At 38.8% G+C, this 25,440-nt stretch overlaps 3 protein-coding genes across 3 annotated transcripts; 1 reads left to right on the top strand and 2 right to left on the bottom strand.

The window, feature by feature from the left end:
• Positions 1 to 736: 736 nt before the first annotated feature.
• nucb1 (nucleobindin 1) lies at positions 737 to 15,410 on the bottom strand. The gene is made up of 13 exons (XM_034310055.2): positions 15,267 to 15,410; positions 13,224 to 13,336; positions 12,878 to 12,985; positions 11,821 to 11,953; positions 11,616 to 11,719; positions 8,639 to 8,824; positions 6,959 to 7,049; positions 6,104 to 6,162; positions 5,571 to 5,663; positions 4,793 to 4,882; positions 4,213 to 4,386; positions 3,719 to 3,845; positions 737 to 2,768 (listed from the first exon to the last, which is right to left on the bottom strand). Exons 2-13 carry the CDS (start codon positions 13,332 to 13,334, stop codon positions 2,680 to 2,682), a joined length of 1,365 nt encoding a protein of 454 aa, XP_034165946.2. The 5' UTR covers positions 13,335 to 13,336; positions 15,267 to 15,410; the 3' UTR covers positions 737 to 2,679.
• LOC128319934 (serine/threonine-protein kinase phg2-like) lies at positions 14,325 to 15,260 on the top strand. The gene is given in 3 exon segments (XM_053239388.1): positions 14,325 to 14,331; positions 14,534 to 14,996; positions 14,998 to 15,260. Coding segments are annotated over 3 exon segments (705 nt in total). The 3' UTR covers positions 15,233 to 15,260.
• Positions 15,411 to 15,548: 138 nt separating the features above from the next.
• On the bottom strand, positions 15,549 to 23,574 carry ccndx (cyclin Dx). Its single transcript, XM_053239315.1, has 4 exons — positions 23,200 to 23,574; positions 20,539 to 20,754; positions 18,531 to 18,851; positions 15,549 to 16,553 (listed from the first exon to the last, which is right to left on the bottom strand). Exons 1-4 carry the CDS (start codon positions 23,401 to 23,403, stop codon positions 16,398 to 16,400), a joined length of 897 nt encoding a protein of 298 aa, XP_053095290.1. The 5' UTR covers positions 23,404 to 23,574; the 3' UTR covers positions 15,549 to 16,397.
• Between the last annotated feature and the right edge of the window lie 1,866 nt (positions 23,575 to 25,440).

Below are 25,440 nucleotides of genomic sequence, written 5' to 3'. Positions count from 1 at the left end.
TATATATTCTTTGGTTATTATTGCGATGTGTTTTCGGACTTGATTTATTTATTTATTTTTTTTTGTGTAGTGCAATTTTGCTGCAAGAGTTTCCAACCAGATATTTGAAAATGTAACTAACTTATTCATTGTCATTTATTTATTCTTTTTTTTTTTTAAATAGAATTTATTTTGCATGTTTTACTCAGAATAAATGATGAAATTAAAATATAATTAAAAATATATTTTAAAAGTAATTTAAAGCTGTAGAAGACTTTACTGAGCATTGAGTAAAATTTGTAAGAAATTGCATAAAGTCTAGTGCAAAAGTTTATACCCCCTTTGCTTTCTGCATCCAGTGGTTTCTTCTTAAACCAGGATTCAGTTTATTTAGAGTCAATTAATTATTGTGTTTATATCCTGTGAAAAACAATTAAGAACATGATATCTGGAGTGTGTGTGTGTTTGTGTGTGTGTGTGTGTGTGTGAGTGAGAGAGAGAGTGTGAGAACTCGGCTGGATGAGCTGAAGAGGCAGGAAGTGTCTCGCCTCAAGATGCTGCTCAAAACCAAACTGGAACGTGTTATTAATATTTTGTTTAAACACCACGGTGCGTTCCTGTTTCTCTGTCAGGTGTTGTTGGGGGGCGGGTTGATTGACAGGTGGGCGGGGTTTTGGGGTGAACAGGTTCGAGAAGATAGGGGAAAGAATTTAAAGCTGGAACATGGCAACCACGGATTAAAAAGACACCACCACCATTTCAGTGTAGAATCTGATGATAGCTTTATTACCATTAAAATAATAAACAGAAACCACATAAATCCTGTTCTGTCTGCTCACAGGTGTGTGTGTGTGTGTGTGTGTGTGTGTGTGTGTGTGTGTGTGTGTGTGTGTGTGTGTGTGTGATGTATGTGCATGCTGGCATGAGTGTTTAAGAATCAAATAACTGAGCAGTACAGAAACATTTTAAAGCGAAATGTGCAACAGGTGGAAACTAGCTAAAAAGTAACGTAAGTCTGAGTCACGCAAAATCCATAAATAACGTACAAAAACCTAAATAACGCTGTTACGCTCCTTAATCTCTTTATTTCATTTAATTTCTTTGTAAAATAGCAGTGTTAGTGTTTATAGTGGAATTTTGATCATCATCATCCACTTCCACCTGTATTATACAATCCACCTTTAGGAGGTGTGGCCTAGCGATTTAGGGGCGGAGTCATTTCAAATTGCACTGAGGAATAACGCTGCCCCCACAGTGAGTGACGTCAGAACAACATGGCCGCTCACAGCTTGTTAAATCTCTAACGCGAACTCTACAGATCGCTGTTTTGAGAAGATAAATATACGTCACTTATCACACGTCGCTGAGTCGCTTGACGCAAACAAAAGATGATTCCAATGATGTTGTCCGTTTCTTTTTTAAAAATGACATAACTCCCACTTCCGAGGTAAATCAAGTACAGCATAACGTAATTCTGAATGTCCAAGATGGCCGCCGCTATGAATAACGCTCCAGCGCGACGTCACTAAAGAACAGGGTGAAGACTTCTTTTAACCTGTTCGCTTGTTAGCAACATTAGTCTTGTAGCTCCAGTGCAAAATGAAACACGATACACACATTTCAGCCAAACGACTGCATCTGAAGTAAAAGTTTTTCACCAAACTTTTCACGATTTCTTAAAAAAAAAAAAAGGAAAGCAAATTTCATCCCTGTGAGAAGAGACTGCGGAAAACTTGAGATATTTTCTAAAAGTTTACACACTATTCAAGTTAAACTTCACCCTGAAACACATTAAATATGTTTACATTCAAATATTTTTGACGTGTTTAGCGATTCTTGTGCTAATTTTTATTTTCGCAGTTACACTGGAGTGTAATCAACGATGAAAGCGATCCGGTTTTGCTCTTAGCGCCTAAAAACAAAATCTTTTCTCGCTCCCTTTTCATTTTCCAGCATCGTTCAAGGTCGTATTAATGAGAAATCTAGCGTAGATGTCGTAGACACGTCGGCGCAAAAACACGTCCGGCATCAGACGTGTCCCAGAATACACTGCAGCAGTACGACGGCGAGAGACTCGGCTCGGCTAGTTAGAGATCTACGATACGATGAGTGTTAGCGTGAAAGTTGAACTTTCGGAAGCTGATCTGTTTGAGGAGAGTGTGAGCACTAAAGCGCCGCTGCATTTCGGTAGAAAAGAACATGAAGAAAGGGTTAAATCCCGCTGCAGCGCTATCAGCAGGCAGTCGGACGGTATTGTCGGTAATGTAGGAAGCCGTTAGGAATTTCATTACAAAATAAATCTTGGATGTCGTTAAAGATCACGTGATAATTACGCAGATTAATATGCAAATGATTCAGGAAGAGTTTTCCTTTGATCAAGCGAGATTAAAAACCAAAAACCAAACCATACAATAAAAGTCGGCTGTAATTAAAGGTTACGAAGAGGAGTGTTTAGCAGCAGCGTATACATATGTGTGTGTGTGTGTGTGTGTGTGTGTGTTTTTCAGAGTTTTGTCACCTGCTTATATTTAGTGGTTCTCTCAAAGAAACACTTTCACTCAAATATCTATGTTCACTGTATCCGTGTGTGTGTGTGTGTGTGTTGAGGCAGTCCATTCAGAAGAATATGAGGAGTCTGACCGGTGTGTGTGTGTGTGTGTGTGTGTGTGTGTGTGTGTGTGTGTTACGTGAGGTGAGCTGTTACTGTGTGTGTTGAGGAAGGTTCTGTGGCGGCTCAGCAGGCGGGCCGTTCTGGACGTCTCCGTTCTGATCGATAGGCACCTTTCCAACTGGAAAACACACACACACACACACACACACACACACACACATTAATTTGGCTAAATGGAGTTTTGCACATTGACGGAACGCTAATCCCTTAGCAAGCAGTGAAGAACACAAAGCTAAAAGATGGTTAGCGGCCGCACGCACTGCAGTGGCTCTGAGACACGTTTCAGTTTTTAAAATGAATTTTAAAGCAGACAGCGATTCATCACGCTGTACATTAGAGCTGTTTTATCCACGACTCGAAACTCCTCCTGTTACTAACTAACCAATGAGGAAATCTGCTCCATACATGTGACACATCGATATACAGTATTTTTTACATTTTCTTCATCAATGATGGACATTCGCATTAAAATAGTGATCAGTATTTACATTTATGAAAATAAATAAATTAGCCTGTTCATGCGACGCTAGAGCTTTTCAATTTTACACTCATTCAGGACCTCACTAATAAGTTACCCTCTGAGGCCACGCCTCCTCACTGGAACTGACACACACAGGACACGCCTTCTTCACTGTGCTTGACCTAAATAGGCCACGCCTCCACTTATAACAATGTTTAATATGAAAACCGTGTAACTGACTTGATAATTAATGTTTGTTTCTCTGACCACGCCCACTAACACAATGCTAATCTTCACTCTCGCATTCTCAGTGTAATGGACAAGCTAATGGCTGCGTTTAGCGTAGCCGCTTTAACAAATCAGACTAATGTGAAATCTCCCAGAGGAAAGAAAAAGAAGGTGTTCAGTACGGAACATACCGCAAATCATGAAAATAATAAAGTGCGATTGTTAAACGCTTTAATTAAATGTTTATTTGCATTAGTGCAGTTTATATGTCACATGTGAGGAACACAAAATGGCTGAAGTGCCTTATATAGCTATCAGCTTTAGCCCCCTATCTAGGGCCCTAGGTGTCAGATTAGGAGTGAGCCCTCAGTTCCTCTCACCTTGATTATGTTCCTGAGCCAGGTTCTGAGCGTCCGGCTGAAAGCGCAGTTCTCCGTTCGGGCCTGATGGAGGCGGCTGGCGTGCCGCCTGCTGGGCTTTCTGTCTCTGCGACATCTCCATCACCGCCTTTTATACACAAAACATCATGAGTAACGACCCGCGTGACAGCAGGACAGCAACACACTCGCATCTACTTCCTGCAGGAGCCTGTGATGTGTTCTGGTCCTGTGACCAGCTAAGGGTTCAATCGTTAACCAACATTAAACAACACTGAAGCATCACCACGGCAACCAAAGTGAAAGGGTGAAAGCTGGTGTTTGTTTTTGTCTTTTTGGTCATACGCAAACTCTGAAAACGTGACACATTGCAGTGGAAAGAAATTCCTGAAATTTTTATCTATGTTAATGTGCGATTTATTTAAAATCATACCAAAGGCTTTCATGGTACTACCATCACCATGGCAACCACAAGCACACAACTTTTCACCCCTCACCTGTTGGTACTCTTTCTTTTGGGCCTCCAGCGCTTTGCCTCTCTCCTTCAGAAGCTCCTGTTCTTGTCTCAGAGTCTCCGCCCTCCTGCTGAGCTCCACCTGTTTATCCCAAAGCTCCGCCTCAAAGCGCTGAAGCTCCTCCTCCGTGTACACCGGCTTATTGTCATCCAGCGTCTATTTATTTTTTAAAAAATAATGCAAATCATATTCAAAATATTTATAATAGCACGCTTAATGCCAATGGCGATATATTAACAGCGTAATATGGTTTTTATAAGAGATCTGTGTATAAACCACAGAAATGGGCGTGGCTTCACCATGTGCACATGCTCATCACATTAAAACTTCCACGCATACCACACACACACACACACACACACACACACACACACACACACACACACACACACACCTCATTTTAGCACATACTGATCATTCTGTCCTTTATTATAAGTATTTTAAGTGCTTGGTGTAGGGGGCGTGGCCACGTGTAATCACTGCTAGGTCACATGACCATGCCATGGCTGCAGTCTGTTCCTGTACCAGGAACTCGATAACCTGGTTAGGGTTCGTCTCGTACCTCCCACTCCTTCGGGCTGCTGAACTCTTTCTTCTCCGTCGATCTGAGGAACTCGTCCAGGCTGACCAACCGGTCGTGATTCAGGTCCACCTGCAGCGTGGAAAAATACACAGTATATTTATAATTAATAAATGTATATATAAAAAATAACCAAACAAACAAATGAATAATTAATTAAATAAAAAATAACAGTATTTCTCGCAACAATAATTATAATACTGTATTTTCTAATTATATTACAGTATATTATAATTTAATAATCGGTTAAATAAAGCAGTAGCGTAGACATATAGATAGATATAGAATTAAATAGATAGATAAATAGATAGATAAACAGACAGAAAGATAGACAGAGTCAGACAGACAGACAGACAGACAGATAGATAGAAAGAAAGAAAGGCAGAAAGACAGACAGACAAATGTATAAATAAATAGATAGAGAGAAAGAGACAGACAGGTAGATAAATGTATAAAATAGATAGATAGATAGACAGACAGACAGATAGATAGACAGACAGAAAGGCAGACAGATAGATATAGTAATAAATGATAAATGAATTCCATTGAGAACAGTAATGTGGTGATATATAACAATATCCTGATTTAGTAAGTGTGATGTTCTGTTCTCACACACACACACACACACACACACACTCCTACGACTCAGCTCTCATTAATGCAATAAAAAAAAGAGGGATGAAAAGGAGAGAGGGAGGGAGAGAGAGAGAGAGAGAGAGAGAGAGAGAGAGAAAGAAAGAGAGAGAGAGACGTGTCTGACGTTTTGCATGACGTGTTCCCTCATCCGCAGTCTCTCCTCCTCCATCTCCATCATGTCGTCCTCCTCGTTCTTCGGGTCGTACACCTTCTCCAGCTGACGTCAGGAGAAAAAAAAAAAACAAAAAAAAAACACGGAAACAGGAAAAGGAATTAAAACCAGTAAATTTTATTTAATGTTAAAATATATGTAAAGTAAGAAATTGATTAAAAACATATATATGCAATTTAAAAACATTTCCATATCTAGCCATAAAAACCCTCATATTAGCCACGTATTAGCATTTAGGGCTCTCCCTGTAATCTCTAACGTGATTGGCTGAAAGGTTGTGACATCACTACCTGAACTCAACTCGTCCCAAAATCCCCAAAGTTTTTATATATATTTTTTCTCAACATAATGATAATAGAGCTAGCTCTTTAAAGTAATGATTAGCATGCTCATTATCATGGCTAGCTTGCAGCGATGCTAACTAATCCAGCATTCAAACTGAAGCAAATTAGCGTCCGCTTGCTAACTAGCCGTCTTGTGTTTACCTCCTTTGTGAAGAGCGCTTCCAGCTCCTGTTCGTCCAGCACTCCGTCTCCATTAGTGTCTGAAGGAAAAGAGAAAACGAAAAAACATTGACACTTTACCTCAGACTGTTCCAAAGCGCTCACACTGGAGACTCCTTCCATGTTAAATATGTTAAATAAAACGACCAATCGGAATCCAGAATTCAACAGCGCCGTGGTATAAAAGCTGTTCATTTTGTCTAGATTTACATTAATAATATGATAATAGTACGATGATACAACGTAAAGTATCGTATCGTACCAGGCTCACGTCTGAGTATCGAACAATACTTTCAAATAAATCATTCGTAATAAAGTCGGTTATTCGTCATAAAATTACGTAAGAAGCGATAAACATTTAAACTAAATCCAACCCACACTCTGTTCTCCGAAAAAATTAACTCTCTCTTTCTCTCTTTAAAAAATTAACTCACACTTCTTCTAAGCATGCTGTGTTTTTTTTTCCACAAGCTAATACGCTAGCATACTAGCTTGAGATTCCTCGCTGATTCAAATCCGGGTTAAAGAAATCGGTTCATAGCCGCCGATGCGAGACTCGGTATAGTGGAGTGCGCAGGATTCAAAAACACGTCTAGGGCTACAGAGAGTTAGGCGACTTTAACAGCACAGCTAGCAACAACAATAAAAGCGGATTTAAGCCACGCCCCCTTGAGAGTCACACCAGTGAAAAGCTCAGCCCCGAGAGCTGATGTTTCATTTTGCTCCAGGTTTAACGTACAGCTTTTGTTCCGCTATAACGCTGCTACGAGTCTGAATGACTCACGAGGCCCGAGCTCAAAAGTTTGCGCACCCTGACTTACAGTGATGATCATTTACCGTGGAGTTTGAAGAAGGTCTTGGGGTTGAACTCCTGTGGGTCCAGCCCGTCCGTCTCCTCCCACACCTCTCTCAGCTGGTCCACACTCCCCTACACAGAGGAAACACGGCGAATCAGCGAGAAAAAGCACAACGCTCGTTATCACGACCTCCTGTTCACCTCTCTACTGCGGTCCAGGCATGTCTGATCATTTAGAGAACCTGAAGACTCGCTAGCTTTAGATCTCGCTGGCTTTCCTGTGTGTGACATGGTTCAAGTGACGCAAATCGAACACATTCCCCGTTGCGTTTTCACGCAGTTCTGCTCTTCCATCTGATTTCACATGTCACGTTTTCATTCTCGGCACTGGACACATTAAAGATCTCTTGTTGAAGGTGTTAACAGTGCTTCATCTGAGACACACGAGGCCAGCCAATCGCAGCTGCTCGAACTGCTGTGTGACGGGACGACGTAACACACTCGGAAAAAAGCGCAATTCTGCTCTCTTCCGCATACGTGAGCTCACAGATGCCCACGATTAACTAGTGTCTCTGTGACTGACAGGACAAAGAGAGAGAGAGAGAGAGAGAGAGATCAGACTGAGCATTTCAAGTATCAAAAACTCCGCGTCGGCGCCCCCTTTTGTCCGTCCCAGCAATCGCATGCGGCCTTCAAACGCCCTGAAACGCCTCAGAGAAAGTGCTGGCACTGGAGTTCCCACAGAACAAACGGTGAAACTGAACTCCTCACTCTCATACAGTTCATTCATTTAAGTTACGTTAGTTAAGCTAGCCACATTTATAAGATTATAAGCCTCTGTATAATTTCTTCATTTCTGTCATTTAGGGAGAAAACACGATTCGAAGCTGAGACAGCTAAAAACGAGTTAAACTCTTTGACGCAAAAATCACTTACAATATAAATGTATAAAACAACATAAAGTATAAAGTCTAATTATCATAAAATCAATCCTAATAAAAGAAAAACAGTCTTTGTATGTACAAACATTTCCATTCCTAAAAGTAAATTTCTTTTCCAAACCTATTTCCTAATCTTTGCTGTTTTTTTTTTTTTAACAGGATCCGATATGTTTTCTCCGATATCCGATCCACGATTCTTCACTGAGACTGATACTGATACACTCTTCAAACACACTCTCAGTCAATCAGTTAAAGTTATAATAAATTTAAATTAGACTGAAGTTTCTCTTTCAATGTGCTTTGCTAAATAAATGTTCAAACATTAAGCTAGATGGATGGATGGATGGATTGATGGATAGAGAAATGTGGGATTATATATGATACTTTCATTTGTCATTATTTTATTGTTCTATTGTAGGTAAAGAAATGGCATCACATCAGCATCAGCCACTGGAGAACCCATATCAGTCGAGCACTAGTCCTAAAGCACTAGATGCCACAAAAACTTGTACTCGTCCTGCTGTCTGGGTGACGCACTACATTCCTTCCCGTCTCACCCGACCTTCCTGTCTCACCCGACCTTCCCCGTCTCACCCGACCTTCCTTCCCCGTCTCACCCGACCTTCCCCATCTCACCCGACCTTTCTTCCCCGTCTCATCCGTGAGCTCATTTATAAAGTAGAGTTAAATTAACACCAGTCTTGACAATTTGCTGTGTAAAATAACAATGAGGGAAACGTGTTGTGGTGATGGAGACATTTTTTCCTCTCTCGGACTGACCGGGGCGTTGACTTTGGGATGCTGGCGGTGTTTTTCCTTCATCTCCTCCATCCTCTTCTCCTCCCTCTCCCTCTTCTCCTGGTCCAGACTCTTCAGGTACTCCCTCCTCTCGTGCTCCTTCAGCATCTCGTAACGCTTGAACTCCTCGTGACGCTCCGCATCGTAGTTCTCCAGGTCTTTAGTGGCCTGTCTCGAACACACACACACACACACACACACACACACACACACACACACATTCAACTAAGAGTAGGGTTAGCTTGCTTAGCTAATCTAATCTAATCTAATCTGAGACCAAAGCTATGAAGCTAATCGTGTGAATAAGTCCCTTGTGAAAATGAAAACCTGTGAAGCTCGTGACTTTTCTGTAAGGGACGCCAGAGTGCCACATTTTTCCTTTATCTCTTAACAATCTGTCATTCCTTCACATGTGATCGTTTTATTTTTAAAAGTTGCCACAGACATTGGCACACAAATAAAGGAATTCTCAGGACATATTTCAAGTTGTTATGAAAGGGCTTCTGTGTTGATATATTTCCTTTTAAAGCAGGAATTCAGAGTGCTGCAGTGCTGGAACGACTTATCGCGTTCTAGATAGGCCATTCACCATATAAATGAAATATATAGTCACTGAGTCAAACGCTGAATCTTTTCCTGAACGTAAAAAAAAAACAAAACTATAAAGTTAAATTGAGAGGTGTTGTGTGTGAAATTTACAGGAGATCAGAAGTTTCTAAAACACTCAAACCAGCCCATCTGGCACCAGCAACCATGCCACGGTTAAAGTCACAGAGATCAGACTGTTTCTTCATTCTGATGTTTGACGTGAACATTAACTGAAGCTCCTGATCTGCAGCTGCTTAATTTACGCATAGTGCTGCTGCCGCATGATTGGCTGATGCATGAATGTGCCGGTGTTCCTAATAAAATGGAAGGCGAGTATATATATATATAAGAATTTGAGAAACACCAGATTTTACACTTCGGGTCGCTTCAGTTCAGAAGATACGTGGAGTAGATTCAGTAGATTCAGCCTCAGTGCTAATCTCGATTTTCTGAGCAGAATGTTTACTGAGTAGAGAGAAAAATTTTGACATCGTAAATCATACAATGGATATAAAACGTTTACACTCCTCCCCTGTTAAAATGGCAGGTTTTTGTGAAGTAAAAGAATGAAACTAAGATAAATCATGCCAGATTGTTTCCCACCTTCAATGTGAAATTGCAAAGTATACATCTAAAGTGAAAAACAGAAGCTTTTCAGAAGCTTTTTAGGGGAAAAAAAGAAAAATTAAAGACTTACAATAAGCTAGTTGCATAAGTGTGCACACTCCTGAACTAATACATTGCTGAAGCACCTTTTGATTTTATTACACCACTCAGTCTTTTTAGTTGGATTCAGGTCTGGGGTCTTGCTCGGTCAATCAAAAACACTGATCTCACTTCGGTTAAGCCATTCCTTTGTTGATATGGATGTGTGTTTTGGGTCACTGTCGTGCTGAAAGGTGAAATTCCTTTTCATCTTCAGCTCACTAGCAGACACCTGAAGGTTTTGCACTGAAATCGACTGTATTTGTAGCTATTCATGATTCCCTCCTCCTTGAGAAACATCCCAGTTCTGGCTGAAGAAAAGCAGCCCTAAAGCATGATGCTGCCACCACCATGCTTCACCGTGGGTATGGTGTTCTTTTGGTGATCTGCTTTTCTTTGCACCAAACATAGCTTTTGGAATTATGTAATTATTATACCTTTTGGAATTGGTCTCATTAGGGCATGATCTTACCGTAACACATTTTTCCACACAGTTTGAGGTGATTTAGGGCTAGGATTGGATTTTTTTTTGTGAGAAAGGGAGGGCTTCCGTCTTGCCGTCCTACCCCACAGCCCAGACGTGTGAAGAATACGAGAGGTTGCTGTCACATGCAGAGAGTAGTCAGTACGTGTCAGGTATTCCTGCAGCTCCTTTAATGTTGCTGTAGGTCTCTTGGCAGCCTCCCTGGTAAGTTTTTGTCTTATTCTTTTATAAATTTTGGAGGGACGTCCTGTTCTTGGCGATGCCTTCACGGTGTTCCATGGTACATCTAATGTTTTGGACATTCGTTAATACCCCTCTCCTGATCGATTCCTTTCAACATGCGAAATACTGTACATGCTTTGTAAGCTCTTTGCAGACCATGGCTTCAGCAGTCAGATGAAACTAAGAAGATGTGAAGAAACTCCTACAGAAACAGCTGGTCTTTATTTGGGGTGAATCAGAATAATTTCAACGATGACAGCTGTATGATAATAAATGTGAGATTGAATGTGATTGGTTCATTCTGAACACAGCCACATTCTCAATTATAAAAGAGTGTGTAAACTTATGCAACCAGGTTATTGTATGTTTTTTATTTTTCCCTTTTTCTATCCAGTGTACATGTCAGGTTTTTCAGGTAACTACGACATGACTAAATTTCAGCAGTTCCGAGTCTGAATACGGAGAAATTTCCTCACGTAAATACTGACGTATCTTTCTGATCTTAAAGTTGTCGAATCTGGATTTGTCCCTTTGTGACTTCTGCTTCAAACAATAAACCTCTCACTTTAAAATGTTACTTTGTTTTGTTTTTATAATTACAGATGCACTGATTTGAAGCCAGACATGTTCATCCAATGAAATGGAAATACAGTAGTAGAGCGTTAGCACGTTAGCTGGTTAGTAGTAAACTATTCGCAAACTATTCACTTTTCTAACCATCGCCTGCTTGAGGAAAAAATATGTTGGAGTTTATTTATTTTGAGTTTGTACGAGGTGCGTTTTACCAAATCACCTCGCTAGCCTGATAATTATTTACACATCAGTTTAAAAATATGAATAATTTCACTTTTTCATTGCGTTTTTAAATGAGCTGTTACACCCCTAGCCGTTCACTCTCTTCGTTAGTTCCTGAAAACACCTCCACCACGCTTCTCTGGAGGCTGGAATGACGGAGCTCACCGTCGCGATGAGCAGCTCCAGGTCTTTGGCCTCGAATGTGTTCTGATTGTGAGGGTCCAGATGTTCGAACTGCTTCAGTAAGGACACGTGATCCATCTGAACACCTGACAGAGAAACAGGGAGGATCGCAGTGTGGAGTTTAAACAAAATATTAATAACACAATACACACACACACACACACACACACACACACACACAGCTTACTCTGCATGTTGGTGCTGTCCAGTTTGGCCTTCAGCAGCATCCTGAGGCGAGACACTTCCTGCCTCTTCAGCTCGTCCAGACGAGTTCGGACATGGTGACCCACCAGATCCAGCTCCTTACTGAGGCGTCCATTCTGTCACGACGCAGGACACACACACACACACACACACACACACACACACACACACATATCCAAGCACTCAGCACAAACAGCTCAGTAACCAGTTCTTCATCAAAAAGACCATAATCATGAACAGAAGTTTCCATAAATGTCTGCTGAATGCTGATTGGCTGATGGAGTTTTTTTTAAAGTAACCCAACCCTCATTAAAAATTCAATTACAAATTAGGACAAAGATTCAGCACACCAAATATCAGCCTGATCATACAGACGGTTCCTGAGATGCAGTTACTGGAACGTAACTTCGCCCGGTCACGAGTTACTGCTGTTACAGTAACATAACGTGCGGCGGCCATGTTGTTCACAAACCTCAAGATGTTATTGGTTATTTCTGAGGTTCACACTCTGCTGAGTATGTAGTATTTAGACATCAGTTTTGTGAAGATACGCCAAACATTAAGAAAGGTTCAGAAAAGTTGGTTTAAAACTACGCAAATTAGCTCAAAATCGAAGTAAAAATAAAACGCTGCAATATATCGCTTCCATCAGGATGAACAGACTCATCAGCTATGGTTTGATCAGTGAGATGCATTTTAGGGAAGAAGAAGAACAAGAAGAAGAAGAAGAATCCTAAGAAAAAGAAAAAGAAAGAAAAAAAAAAAAAAAAAAAAAAAAAAAAAAACACAGCCAGGAGTGAGAAGGAGGGTATTTAAACAGACAGAAAGATGGAACAAAATAGAGAGGAAGAGAGAAACGGACAGACAGAAAGGGAGAAACAGACAGACAGAGAGAGAGAGAGAGAAAGAAACGGGAGAAAGTGACAGAGAGAGAAAGACACACAGAAAGGAAAGACAGAGACAGAAAAAAAGAGACAAAGGCAGAGAAACAGACAAAAAGAGAATGAGAGAGAAAGACAGTGTGTGTGTGTGTGTGTTACTTTAATATCCTCGGTGTTTGCGCTCTGCAGTTTCTCTCTGAAGTGAGGATCCGTCTCCAGAACCTCGATCACCTCCCTCAGGTAACGATCATAATACAGCCCTGTGTCCTACACACACACACACACACACACACACACACACACACACACAGGGGATGAGAGGAAAACATAACACACTCAAAGGAACAAAGAAAGAAATTGATATTAACTCAGAATTAAATAATTAAATTCCTTCACAGTCCTGTGGTGTATATGTGCAGTGTGTACACTTCCTGTTCTAACACATCTCATCAGTTCCAGGAAAAGCAAACAAACTTTATTTACTTTATTTCTAAAACATTCGTACCACGTTTTCCTCCGCTTTCTCGTCCGGTGCCGGAGGATTGCGCTCTATGGGCACTGACGTCACCCTGAGAGAGACAGACAGGAGCAGCAGCCAGACACAAACGCCCACCATACCTGTTAACAACAAAAACCCATCAGATTCATCCACTCGTCTGCAGGAAGTGCTTCCTGCTCAATTCCGAGGCGATCCCGGAATCCAGGATTTGAATCTTGGAATGTCATGTCCACCATTTTGAGCTGAATTTATAATATTCAGAGGTTTGTCATTATCACTGGTTTAAACTAGAGGTTTATGTAAACACATATTTATAATTTAGTATTGATTTTTCTATATTAATTTTCATAAGAGTATATATCTGTGTCTATCTACATACAGTTCTGCGCGAAAGTCTTAGGCACGTGCTGTAGAGAAATGCTGTAGAGCAAAGATGCCTTCAAAAATAATGAAATCAAATGTTTCTACATTTAAAAAAATCCTATAAAGAGCAGTAAACAGTAATAAATGAAACAAAGTCAATATTTGGTGTGACAATCCTTCACTTTAAATAAAATAAAGCAGTATCTGAGGTGCAGTGTGTGTAGTTTTATAAGGAAATGAGCTGGAAGTGTTACTGAGCATCTTGCAGAAGCAGCCACAGTTCTTCTGGAGACTTTGACTGTCGACTCGCTTCTTATTTCTGCAGCGAAACCCAGCAGCCTTCATTCTGTTTTTATCTGAAAAGTGTCTCTTATGGAATCTGCTGCTTTCTTTACTGACATACAAACATTTTTCTGTAACGTTTCATTTTGTGCCGGAAAACTAATGTTTGGAATCTAAAACGTTTTTGTACTGAATCAATAATGTAGAAGTCAGAAAATAAACATCTATAACAAAGTCTGTACTAAAAAAAAAAATAGGGTGCCAAGACTTTTGCACTGTACTGTATATACAGTGGATATAAAAACTCTACACACCCCTGTTTAGGTTTGTGTGATAAACGTCATCAGATCTTTTTCCACCTTGACTGAAGAAAAAAAAAAAAAAACTTGGAACAATAACCTGGGAGATTTTTCTCTCCATTCTCACCCCTGGTTTATTCATCAGATATAAATCCAAGTCTGAATGTTCAGTAAAGCTGCTCTGTGTATAAAAAGTGCTTTATAAATACAATGTAAATAAATTACTCTTGCAAAAATGTCTTTTTCCACAAAAGAAAATGCAAAATGCAACGAATGCTGCACAATAATAAGCCGTTTGCTCAGGAGGCTCGCGTCAGACTCAGAAATGTGCATCATGATCCTAATGAATGATAAAATCGAGATGATGTGAAGGAACTGCTCCTGCTCCTGCTCCTGCTGAACTCACCTGTACAGCAGGGGAACCTGGTACAGTGGCAGCTCACTTCACTTCACTTCACTTCACTTCTCAGCTCCACAGCCAAAACAGCCACAACAACAGCAACAGCAACAGCAACAACAGCAACAGCAGCAGCAACAACAACAACAACAACAGCAGCAGCAGCAGCAGCAACAGCAACAGCAGCAACAGCACCAACACCGCCAACAATACCAACAACACCAGCAACGCCAACAACGCCAGCAACACCACCACCGCCAACGCCAACAGCACCAGCAACACCACCACCGCCAACAGCACCAGCAACACCACCACCGCCAACAACACCAGCAACGCCAACAACACCACCACCGCCAACAGCACCAGCAACACCACCACCGCCAACAACACCAGCAACGCCAACAACAACACCACCACCGCCAACGCCAACAGCACCAGCAACACCACCACCGCCACCAACAACAACGCCGCCAACAGCACCAACAACGCCAACAGCAACAGCAGCAGCATCAGCAGCAACTGTAGCAACAGCAACATCAGCAGCAGCAACAACAACAACAACATCAGCAACATCAGCAACAACAACAATAACACGTGTTTATGCACATTTAATCGAGGCCCAGACATCATCAGCATCTGGAACCTTAAAAAATAACACCACCACCGTTATCTAATATTCATTTCGACCAGACTCGTTTTCTGACTTACCATCAGACTGTGTCTAACACGTTTTACCGTCTTCTTGTCCTCCGAAAATAAACAAGCCCCTCCGCACGCTACACTTACTTTGAGTTCCGTCGTCGCGTTTCTTGAAATATAACGGTCCCGGGATGATTGCGTCATCCACACGCGACGCGTCACGGCTAATTCGTGTGTTTTCATACTTATAATCAATTTTTAATCTAACTATAGCGATTTACGCTGTGAAAACGACCTCTAGGTTACACAAATCATCCGTATATGGTGTAGAGGATTGTGTTTAAAGTTTGTTTTCTAGAATAATCCGAAATCTCCCCACAAAGGCTCAGCATAGCAAGCGTTAGCATGTTGCTAATCATTGCGAATTTTTTTTTTCTAATTATTTTATATTTGATAATTGCTAGATATATGATCTGAACCAGCTTTGGTGTGTCTCAGAAATATTTTAAATTATTAAACAAAAATATTTTCTCCGGGTAACTAGGTAAAGGGCGTACACCTGGAATGCCCGGATGAGACGGCGGGATCTGATTGGTCCACGCGTTGTTATGTAGTGATTCTGTTGGTTTTGAAAAATCCTAATTCTGTAATTTATTAAAATTTTATTAAACTTCATAAAAATATGATTTTACAGGTTTAGGCTTCACAAATAATTAACACAACAATTAATGCACAATAATTAACTAAATTTAATTCTGTTTTGAGATACCAAAAAACTACATCAGAATGTTTATTAAATATTATTTTAATTACGTTCAAAAATATAATTTAATTTCATCAAACATTGTCATACAGAGTAAAAAAAATGCTGAATAAATTAAAATGATACCACACACAATAAATAATTAATAAAGATAATTAATAAATTAATGGTACATAATATTAGGTAGAAATTCATGTGAGAGAAATTGCACACGATACAAAAAAAAAAAAATATCAGGTAACAACAGAAGATTAACTCACGATAAACAAATTCAACAAAAGTGAACACCTTGAACGAATAAAGAAATAAATAAGAATAATTCTTAAATAAATAAAATCATTAAAAACATTATCATGCAGCATTTAGAAGTTTACATCAGTTTTACTGATGATGAAGGAGGAAGACTGCGGATGTGCGTTTTGTGCGTTTGTGTTGTTTTAAAAGTCTATTTCTCTCAGGTCAGTCGGCGTGCTCGATCTCTCCTCCTCCATCCCTCCATTCTTCTCGCCGTCGTCTTCCTCCTGCTCTCGGCTGTTCCTCAGTCGTTCCCTGAGAGCGTCCTCTATCAGCTCGCTGTAGCACTGCAGCACGGCCTGGCGGGAAGAAAAGGTGACGAGCCGCGTTCATCCAGACGCACGAAACACTCACGTAACTCATCTCACTCCACTGCGCTCACTCAAGGAGGTTTTGCACAAACGTGTCTAACTTTCTGTCAACTTCCTGTCTTTTGATACAAACAGAGCTGCAAGATTTTATTTTTTGGACATGATAACATTGATCGTATGACTTATTTTACTTTACTTACAGCTGTTTATGTCACTTGGAGTGTTTCATATCCTTGTGAGAAAATGGACGAAAGCTAAGCCAACTTTTCAACAGTTTATAAACGAGGTTAAGTGAAAATGATCTGCTTTAAATGGCATTAGATTAAAAAAAATCAAGAAAGACACATGAGGCACTTCTGTTATTTAATTTATTCTCATTTTACTCCTGGCACAATTTATTATTTAGTATATTTTATTGTTTTGTTGGTTTGTTAACATCTGTTGTGAGATGTGTAGATCTGTATTAATCTTGTATATAATTTAATAAAAGTTGATTAAAACAAAATAGTAACTAGGCTTACTGGACTTAAGTACTACTTTGGATGATACTCAATTATTATTGAAAGTGATTTCTTAAGTACTTTTACAAGCGAAAAAAATGAACTTTACATTGTTTACATTTTCATTTTGACCTTCAAGGTGCTTGTTACAAATCTCAAACACCATGAGATTTTACTTTGTAGTAAAAATTAAATAACTGCCTTTAAAATTCATCATCAAAATCGACAAAAATGATGTTAATTTTACTTTAATTTAGTTAATTTAGCTTCTTAAATTTGCTAGCGAATGGATTTTTGTAAATTAGTTCATTAAATCAGCCAGCTAGTTATGTTTCGTAAATTCGCTAGCTAGTTAAGTTTTATAAATTAGTTCATTAATTGATCTAGCTAGATAAGTTTTGTAAAATTGCCTGTTAAAGAGATAAATTGAAAAAAGAAACATAAATAGATAGCTAATTTATCAAAGTAATTCATAAAACTTAACTACCAACTAAGTTAAATCAGCTAGCTAGTTACCTTTTACAAATTATCTTGTTAAATTAGCTAGTTAGTTGATTTTTGCTAATTATCTCTTTAAATTAGCTAGCAAGTTCAGTTTTACAAATTAGCTTGTTAAATTATGTAGCAGTTTGTTATCAAATTAACTTGTTAAATTAACTAGCTAGTTAATTTTTATAAATTAGTTCATTAATTGATCTACCTAGAGTTTTGTAAAATTGCTTGTTAAAGTAAAGAAATAATTTGTAAAAAAAAAAAAAAAAAAAAAATCAACTAGCTAGCTAATTTAACAAACTAATTCTACTAGCTAGTGGTTCAGTTTTACAAAGTAGTTTGTTAAATTAGCTAGCTAGTTAAGTTTTACAAATTATCCCTTTAAATTAGTTAGCTAGTCACGTTTTGTAAATTACCTTGTTAAACTGGCTAGCTCAACAAGTGCTGTAAATTAGTTTGTTAAATTAGCTAGTAAGTTAAGTTTTACAAATTAGCTTGTTAAATTATGTAGCAGTTTGATATCAAATTAGCTTGTTAAATTAGCAGGCAAGTTAAGTTTTGTAAATTATCTTGTTAATTTAGCTAGATAGTTAGGTTTTGCGTTTGTTGCTAATGTGCCTTAGCGTTTATTTCAAAAACATTATTAAGCTTTAGAGAAGCAGCAGGTCAAATTCCAAGGTTGTGTGAGTTAGCAGAGCATTTTCCTTAAGACTGATAGCTTAGCGCACTAGCGAGTCATGCAGGATCGGGCAGGATGAGCTCGAGCTCAGGTTTTTTTCATCAGTTAAAAATATTGACTTTTTAACTCTTGAATGTTTGAGGATGTTTAAATATCGATACTTTTTTAAAACTTTCACTCCAGTAGATTTTCACCTCCAAACTCCTGCTTCACACTGAGTAAGGTTCTGACGCAGTTCCTGTACTTTTACTGAAGTACACAGTCACACCCACAGAGTAAACCCCGCCCACTCACCGGGTCACTGCGACACAGCGTAGCCAGCGTGCAGGTCATGTGACTCATCTCCCGCCTCCTCTTGGCCTCCAGACCCCGGAGAGCGGAGTTGAGGGCGGCGGCGGCCACCAGGGACGGACGAGTTCCCAGGAAGCGAGAGTCGCACACGCACATGGCGGCCAGCGTGTCCCCGTGGCGTCTGAGCGTGGAGACGAAGTCGGCGGCGTCCTCGCTGTCCCCCATCAGCTCCTCCAAACACGACAGGAAGTGAGGGATGAAGTCCTGAGGGGTGACGCCGGCCACGTCCCAGCGCAGCGTTCCCAACACCACGCGCTCCATTTCCTGTTCAAGACCAGACAAGACAAGACATGAGTCTCACACACACACACACTCATCTGGGTGAATCTTACACTCTGTATCTCTCTGGAGAACCCTGGTGTGGTTCTACGCAGAACCCAACAAGTTTAAAAAAAAAAAAAACTAGAACCATCAAACATCCAAAGAATCATTCGACGAACGAGGAGCTTCGCTTTCTGATTATACACAGTTACAAAATCAAAACACTAAAGGGTTCTTTGATTGTCTTCGTAGAACCCTACAACAGGGTTTCCCTATTAGAAAGGGTTCTGAGTAACCCTTTGTTGGGAGGTAACCCACAAACAGTTAAAGAACCCTTGAAGAACCTTTTTTTTTTTTTCTAAGAGTGCACATACTTCGGTCTCGCATTATACTCTGTTAGAAAATATAAAACCCTCAAAGGTTCTGTGTAGAACGATGGATGGTTCTCTATCCAAAACGGTTCCATGGAAGTCTTTACTGGAAGCTAAGAACCCTTAATCATCCTTGAAGAACCCTTTCTTTCTTTGCTTGCTGATTATACTCTTTTAGAAAATACAGAACCCTTAAAGGTATTTCAGAGATCCCTCTGCGGAAACCCTTACACGTCCTGTGTAGAACCTATTTATCTGAAGCTAAGAACCTTTAATTTTCCAATGAACCCTTAAACTTTGCTTTGCAAACACTTTTTGTGTTCTGATTTATAACTCTTCATGGTTCTTAGCTTGTCCCTCTACTGAAACCTTGAAAGGTTCTACGTAGAACCTTACAACAATCATAAAGGGTGTCAAGTAACCCTTTGTTGGGAGCTAAGAACCCGTAATTGTCCCAGGAACCCTTAAAAAAACCTTGAAGAACCCCTTTTTTTAGAAAATGGAGAACCCTTAAAGGTTCTATGTAGAACCCTACAACAAAGTGTTTTCCTATTTAAAGGAATTTCAAGTAGAATCATTTTATGGAAGATAAGATCCCTTAATTCTGTAGGAACCCTTAAAAAACCCTTAAAGAACCCTTAAAGAACCCTTAAAGAACCAGTAAAAAAAAAACATTTATCCCCTGAGAGCGTTTCTATTATAAACTGCTAATTATTTTCTTGTTAATATCTAGAACCTGTCAAGAGTTTAACACTCTTTAGTAATGGTTTCTTCAGGGTAAACAAACAAACAAACAAACAAACAAAAACAAACAAATAGTCATTTAAAATTAAACATAAAATTAGAATAACTCAAGTAAATTTAACCTGAAAACCTTTAAAGGTTCTAGATTTCAGATTTAACTTTTTTGTTAATAAATAAATAAGTAAAGAAGTAGATAGATTAATTAATTAATTAAAATTAAACATACAATTAGAATAACTTAATAATTAATTTAACAAGAAAACCTTTAAGTGGTCTAGATTTTAGATGTAACATTATTTTGTTATTTAATAATAGATAAATAGATAAACAAACAAACAAACAAACAAATAAATAAATATAAAGTTAAAATAACTTGTTAATTTAACCCGAAAACCTTTAAGGGTTCTAGATTTTAGATTTTACTTTTTTGGTAAGTAAGTAAGTAAGTAAATAAATAAATAAATAAATAAATAAAGAAGGCACACATGTGCAGAGTGTGTCTATATTTAGGGTTTTTTTTTTCTTTAAAGTTTTTACCAAATTTTTTTTTTTTGTAAATATAATTTGAGACTCACGCGCAGGTCGGTGGAGAGGAACTCGTACTCCGCTGATGCGCACAGCGCATGCGCCGTGACCGTCTCGCTCTCCGTCAGTTTGGACGCCACGAGGACGCAGGCGGCGGAGAGACAGGACGCGGAGACGGGGAGAGACAGTGTGGAGGCTAAGTAGCGATCCAGCAGAGAGACTGCGAGAGGAAACACGGCTTCGTCACATCCGCAATCACAGCACACCTGCAGAGCGGCAATTAGCAGACATTTACATAAATCACCATCAAAATTTACCTCATCTCACGCTTAAACTCACTATACACAATATTCATAACATCATCATCAATTAGCATACATTTACATAAATCACCATCAAAATTTACCTCATCTCACGCTTAAACTCACTATACACAATATTCATAACATCATCATCAATTAGCATACATTATATAAATCACCATCAAAATTTACCTCATCTCACGCTTAAACTCACTATACACAATATTCATAACATCATAATGACATCATCATCATCAATTAGCATACATTTACATAAATCACCATCAAAATTTACCTCATCTCACGCTTAAACTCACTATACACAATATTCATAACATCATAATGACATCATCATCATCAATTAGCATACATTTACATAAATCACCATCAAAATTTACCTCATCTCACTCCTAAACTCACTATACACAATATTCATAACATCATAATGACATCATCATCATCAATTAGCATACATTTACATAAATCACCATCAAAATTTACCTCATCTCACTCCTAAACTCACTATACACAATATTCATAACATCATCATCAATTAGCATACATTTACATAAATCACCATCAGAATTTACCTCATCTCACTCTTAAACATTATAACATTAAATAAAGCAGAATATTTGAATGCCACGCCCCTTTTAACAGGGAAAGTCATGAATGGAGGTTAAGACACCAACTATGTAATTAGTTTATGAAACTATTATTATTATGTCATGCTTTTATCTCGACCTGTCTTGACTATTGTAATGGTCTGTATGTAGGTATCAATCAGGCCTCCCTCAAACGTTTACAGAGGGTTAACAGGGACGCACAAGCATGAACAAATTACACCCATACTGGCATCTCTTCATTGGCTTCCTGTTCATTTTAGAATTGATTTTAAGGTTTTAGTTTTAGCATGATCCATCAAGAGCACGTAGGTCTGCTGACCGTTTACTCTTGGTTGTATCTCGAACAAGGCTAAAAAGCAGGGGTGACCGGGCTTTTGCTGTCGCAGCCCCAAAACTTTGGAATAACTTGCCTCTATATGTTAGGCAGGCCCAAACACTTGCTGTTTTTAAATCCAGTCTTAAAACTTATTTTTATACTTTAGCATTTAACTCAGTATGAGAGCTGTGTTATGTATCTGGTCAGTGTTAATGTCTGTTACTTTTTTTTTAATCGTAAAATTTGTTTTATCTTGATTATGCTTGTACAGCACTTTGGTAAACAATTGTTGCTTTAAAAAAGTGCTCTATAAATAAACTTTGATTTGATTTGATTATTTATGAAATGACATCATTGTCATCAATTAGCATAAATCTACATAAATTAACATAAAGTTAAACCATTTCATTGTGTCTTAAACTCATTAAAATGTTCCACACATCACACCTTTGACTGAATATTAACCAAAGCAAAACATTTTATTAAAGGTCATGGCACCAAACTAGCACAGTGATTACACTCTCTATACCTTTTACACAATTCTGTAATTCTTTCTCTCTCTCTCTCTCTCTCTCTCTCTCAGCATTCCATCATCACGTGTGCAATTTACATGTGATGATTAGCAAATAGTGATGAGGTTCGCTGTTTTCAAAAAAAGAAAATGATTTTAAATCCCTCAAGATTATAAAAAGGAAAAAAAAGTTTGGCTAAAAGATTATTTTAGAAATTTTTGAAGAGAGATCAATTTCTATTATTCCTCTTTCGTTCTGAAATTGGATTATTAGTATTGTTTTTTTGTTTTTTTTATTTGTCTGTTTTGTAATTTGTAAATTATCTGCCAATAGAATAATAATAATAAGAAGAAGAAGAAGAAGAAGAATTTTAAATGTATTTATCATTACCTGATATTAATTTTTTGCAGTGTGATATGGCTTATTGCCTGTAAATACTAATTTCTTGTAATCAATTAAATAAATAAACATAAAAGAGACATAAAATAAGGAGTTTTCAAAACATGTCTAAAACAACATTACTTCAGTTTAAAGATCACTTTCTTTCTTTCTTTCTTTATTTATTTATCATTACACTCTCAGAAAACTTAAGGGTTCTTTGGAATTTTTAAAAAATCGTTTTTATATTTAAATTTTGATTTGCATTTCAAATTCAGCTTCATTTCAGTCTTTATTGAAGCTTTTCTTTTATAGTTTTATAGTAATATTCCTCATTAGTTTTATTTCTTTGAGTGTCTCACTTCTGAACACTTGCTCTGTTCTAATATTTTTTAAATCTATAAATGTTTCCAGTCCTTCAGGTCCATTTTTAAAAGAATTTAACCTTGAGGTTAACCTTTTCCACCTTTTAAAACCGAGAAAGCTTTGATTCAACTCTACTCAGATGGTATTATTATTATTATTATTATTATGATTATTATGACGATTATTTATAGGTCTAGCGTAAGATGTCTACCTCGAGCGTCCACTTGGCGAGTTCCTCCCTGCGTTTGGGTTCTCTCTGAACGAGGGAGACGTAGAGCGGAGACGGAGCGTATCTCTCCTCAGAGTGCAGCAGCCTCTCGATGACCCTGAGCCCGGAGGCGTTGGGGTCGAAGGACGCTCGGACCGACGTCCCGGATCTCGCCGACTCCTCCTCGCACCAGAGAGAGACGGACATCTCTGCTGAGTCTGCAGCGCTGAAGTGTGTGTGTGTGTGTGGTGTGTGAAGTGAAGTGTGTGTGAAGCTCTCTCTTTATATACCCTCGGTGACAAGGAGGCGTGTACGAAGAGAGAGACGGCACAATGCCATCGGGATAACAATGGCATCAACAGGTGGAGAGGAGAGAGAGAGAGAGAGAGAGAGAGAGAGAAAGAGAGAGAAAGAGGGGGAGAGAGAGAGAGAGAGAGAGAGAGAGAGAAAGAGGGAGTGGCGCAGAGGGACCAGGCAACAGCTTGTCACTGACACTGAGAGAAGAAAAGCAGGAAAAATAGGGAGGTCATCTCCAAACTCTGACAATGGGAATGAATAATGACACGAGACAATGTTTGTTGACACGGAGAACAAAATGGCTGCCGGTTACACATGAACACATGAATATTTCATCACAGGGAAATTTTTATTCATCTGGAAAGAAGCACTGATCTGATCGAACATCTTTGTGAGATCTATTAGGCCACAAAAAAAACCCTCAGATAAATCCATGAATGTTTGACGGATCTTGAACGTGAGAACATTGAACCTGAGGAAATCAAAAGTCAATGAGGTGCCAATACTTTTAGAAAAAATCATCGAGGATGCTCGGAGGAGAAGAAGAACTCTTCAGAGTTATAGATTATCGAACTCTGTTATTTATTGTGATTATTTCACCACAGCGCTGTTGCGTCCCGCATTCTGATCGTCATGATATTAATGCGCTCGTTCTAACACGTTATCCTTATCGTTATCCTTATCGTTTCTATAGCAACAGCTCATTCAGATTTGCAGTCTGAAAGGATCCTTTTTTTAAGGAACCTTTAAGGAACCTTTGGTTCATTATTTTCTTTTTAAAAACTAGAACCTGCCAGGTGTTTGAGATTGAGCTGTATACACAGTAAGAGTTCACTGAATGATTAAGGGTTCTCCGTCTCCAGAAACGGTTCTACTTTCTGTTAAGGAACTCCTTCTAACATGGAAACACTGTTGCTTTAAGGGTTCCCCAAGAAGGACAAATGAAGAACCCTTAAGGGTTCTAAATGGAATAACAGTGTAGTCTATACACTCGCACTCACTAAAAAAGGCTTCTTTAGGGGTTCCTTCGGTAATGAAGGGTTCTTAGCTTCCAAAAAGTGTTCTTCTTATTGATAAGGAATCCTGTCTGATAGGGAAACACTCAGCTGTAGGGTTCTACATAGAACCTTAACATTTTTTTTTAAAGGTTCTGAATTTTCTAACAATGTAGTCTATATACACTGATATTAAATCCAAGCATGAAGTACTTGTACTTGGGGTTCTCATAGGGTTCTAAGGTTTTATTGGATCATTAAAGGCTGTACCTGGAACCCTGGATAAGGTAACGATCTGCTGTATGGTTCCCCCAGTAGGACAACCAAAGAACCCTTAATGGTTCTAAGAGTGTTGTTTAAACACTTACGTTAAAATGTATGTATGAAGTAGATTCTTAAAAAAAAAAGTTCTTGAATTGGACTTTGGGTTCATTAAATAATTACGAGTTCTTAGGTTCCAAAAAGGGTTCTAATTGTTGATAAGGAACCTTTTCTGACAGGGAAACACTCAGTTATATGGATCCTTAAAGGGTTAACCAAACCTTCACAGGTACAACTAAAGAACACATAAAGGATTACTGGAACCCTTAAATGTTCTGTGTCAAACACTACAACCGAGAACGCTAAGAACCTGTAATCACCCAGTGAACTTTTAAAGAACCTCTTCTTTATTTTCTCCTCAACAACTAGAACTGGTCAGGTGTTTAAACTTCAGCTACATTGGTAAAAGGGTTCTTCGATGGTTCTAAGGTTTCATTAGATAATTAAGGGTTCTCCACCTCTAAAAAGGGGTCTACTTTCTGATAAGGAACTCATTCTGCTGCTTAAAGAACAACTGAAGAACCTTCAAGGGATCTTAATGGCATAAGAGGGACAACCAAAGAATGCTTAAGGGTTCTAAGATTTTCAAGCATTTACTGGAATTTCAAATACATCTTTTTACAGGGTTCTT

Source organism: Pangasianodon hypophthalmus, chromosome 13, assembly GCF_027358585.1.
Source record: "Pangasianodon hypophthalmus isolate fPanHyp1 chromosome 13, fPanHyp1.pri, whole genome shotgun sequence".
NCBI lineage: Eukaryota > Metazoa > Chordata > Actinopteri > Siluriformes > Pangasiidae > Pangasianodon > Pangasianodon hypophthalmus.
This window is presented reverse-complemented; position numbering and strand designations above follow the sequence as displayed.

Bases quoted from the DNA above. Each gene is read 5' to 3' on its own strand.
- nucb1 (XM_034310055.2), bottom strand. From the start codon at position 13,334: ATGGTGGGCGTTTGTGTCTGGCTGCTGCTCCTGTCTGTCTCTCTCAGG. The intron at 8,825-11,615 runs GTGAGCTCCGTC...TGTTCGAGACAG, and splicing joins TGGAGCTGCTCATCGCGACG to GCCACTAAAGACCTGGAGAA. The intron at 4,387-4,792 runs GTACGAGACGAA...AAAAATAAATAG, and splicing joins GCAGCCCGAAGGAGTGGGAG to ACGCTGGATGACAATAAGCC.
- ccndx (XM_053239315.1), bottom strand. From the start codon at position 23,403: ATGTCCGTCTCTCTCTGGTGCGAGGAGGAGTCGGCGAGATCCGGGACG. The intron at 18,852-20,538 runs GTGAGTCTCAAA...GGTCTTGAACAG, and splicing joins TCCTCTCCACCGACCTGCGC to GAAATGGAGCGCGTGGTGTT. The intron at 16,554-18,530 runs GTGAGTGGGCGG...TCTTCCCGCCAG, and splicing joins CGCTGTGTCGCAGTGACCCG to GCCGTGCTGCAGTGCTACAG.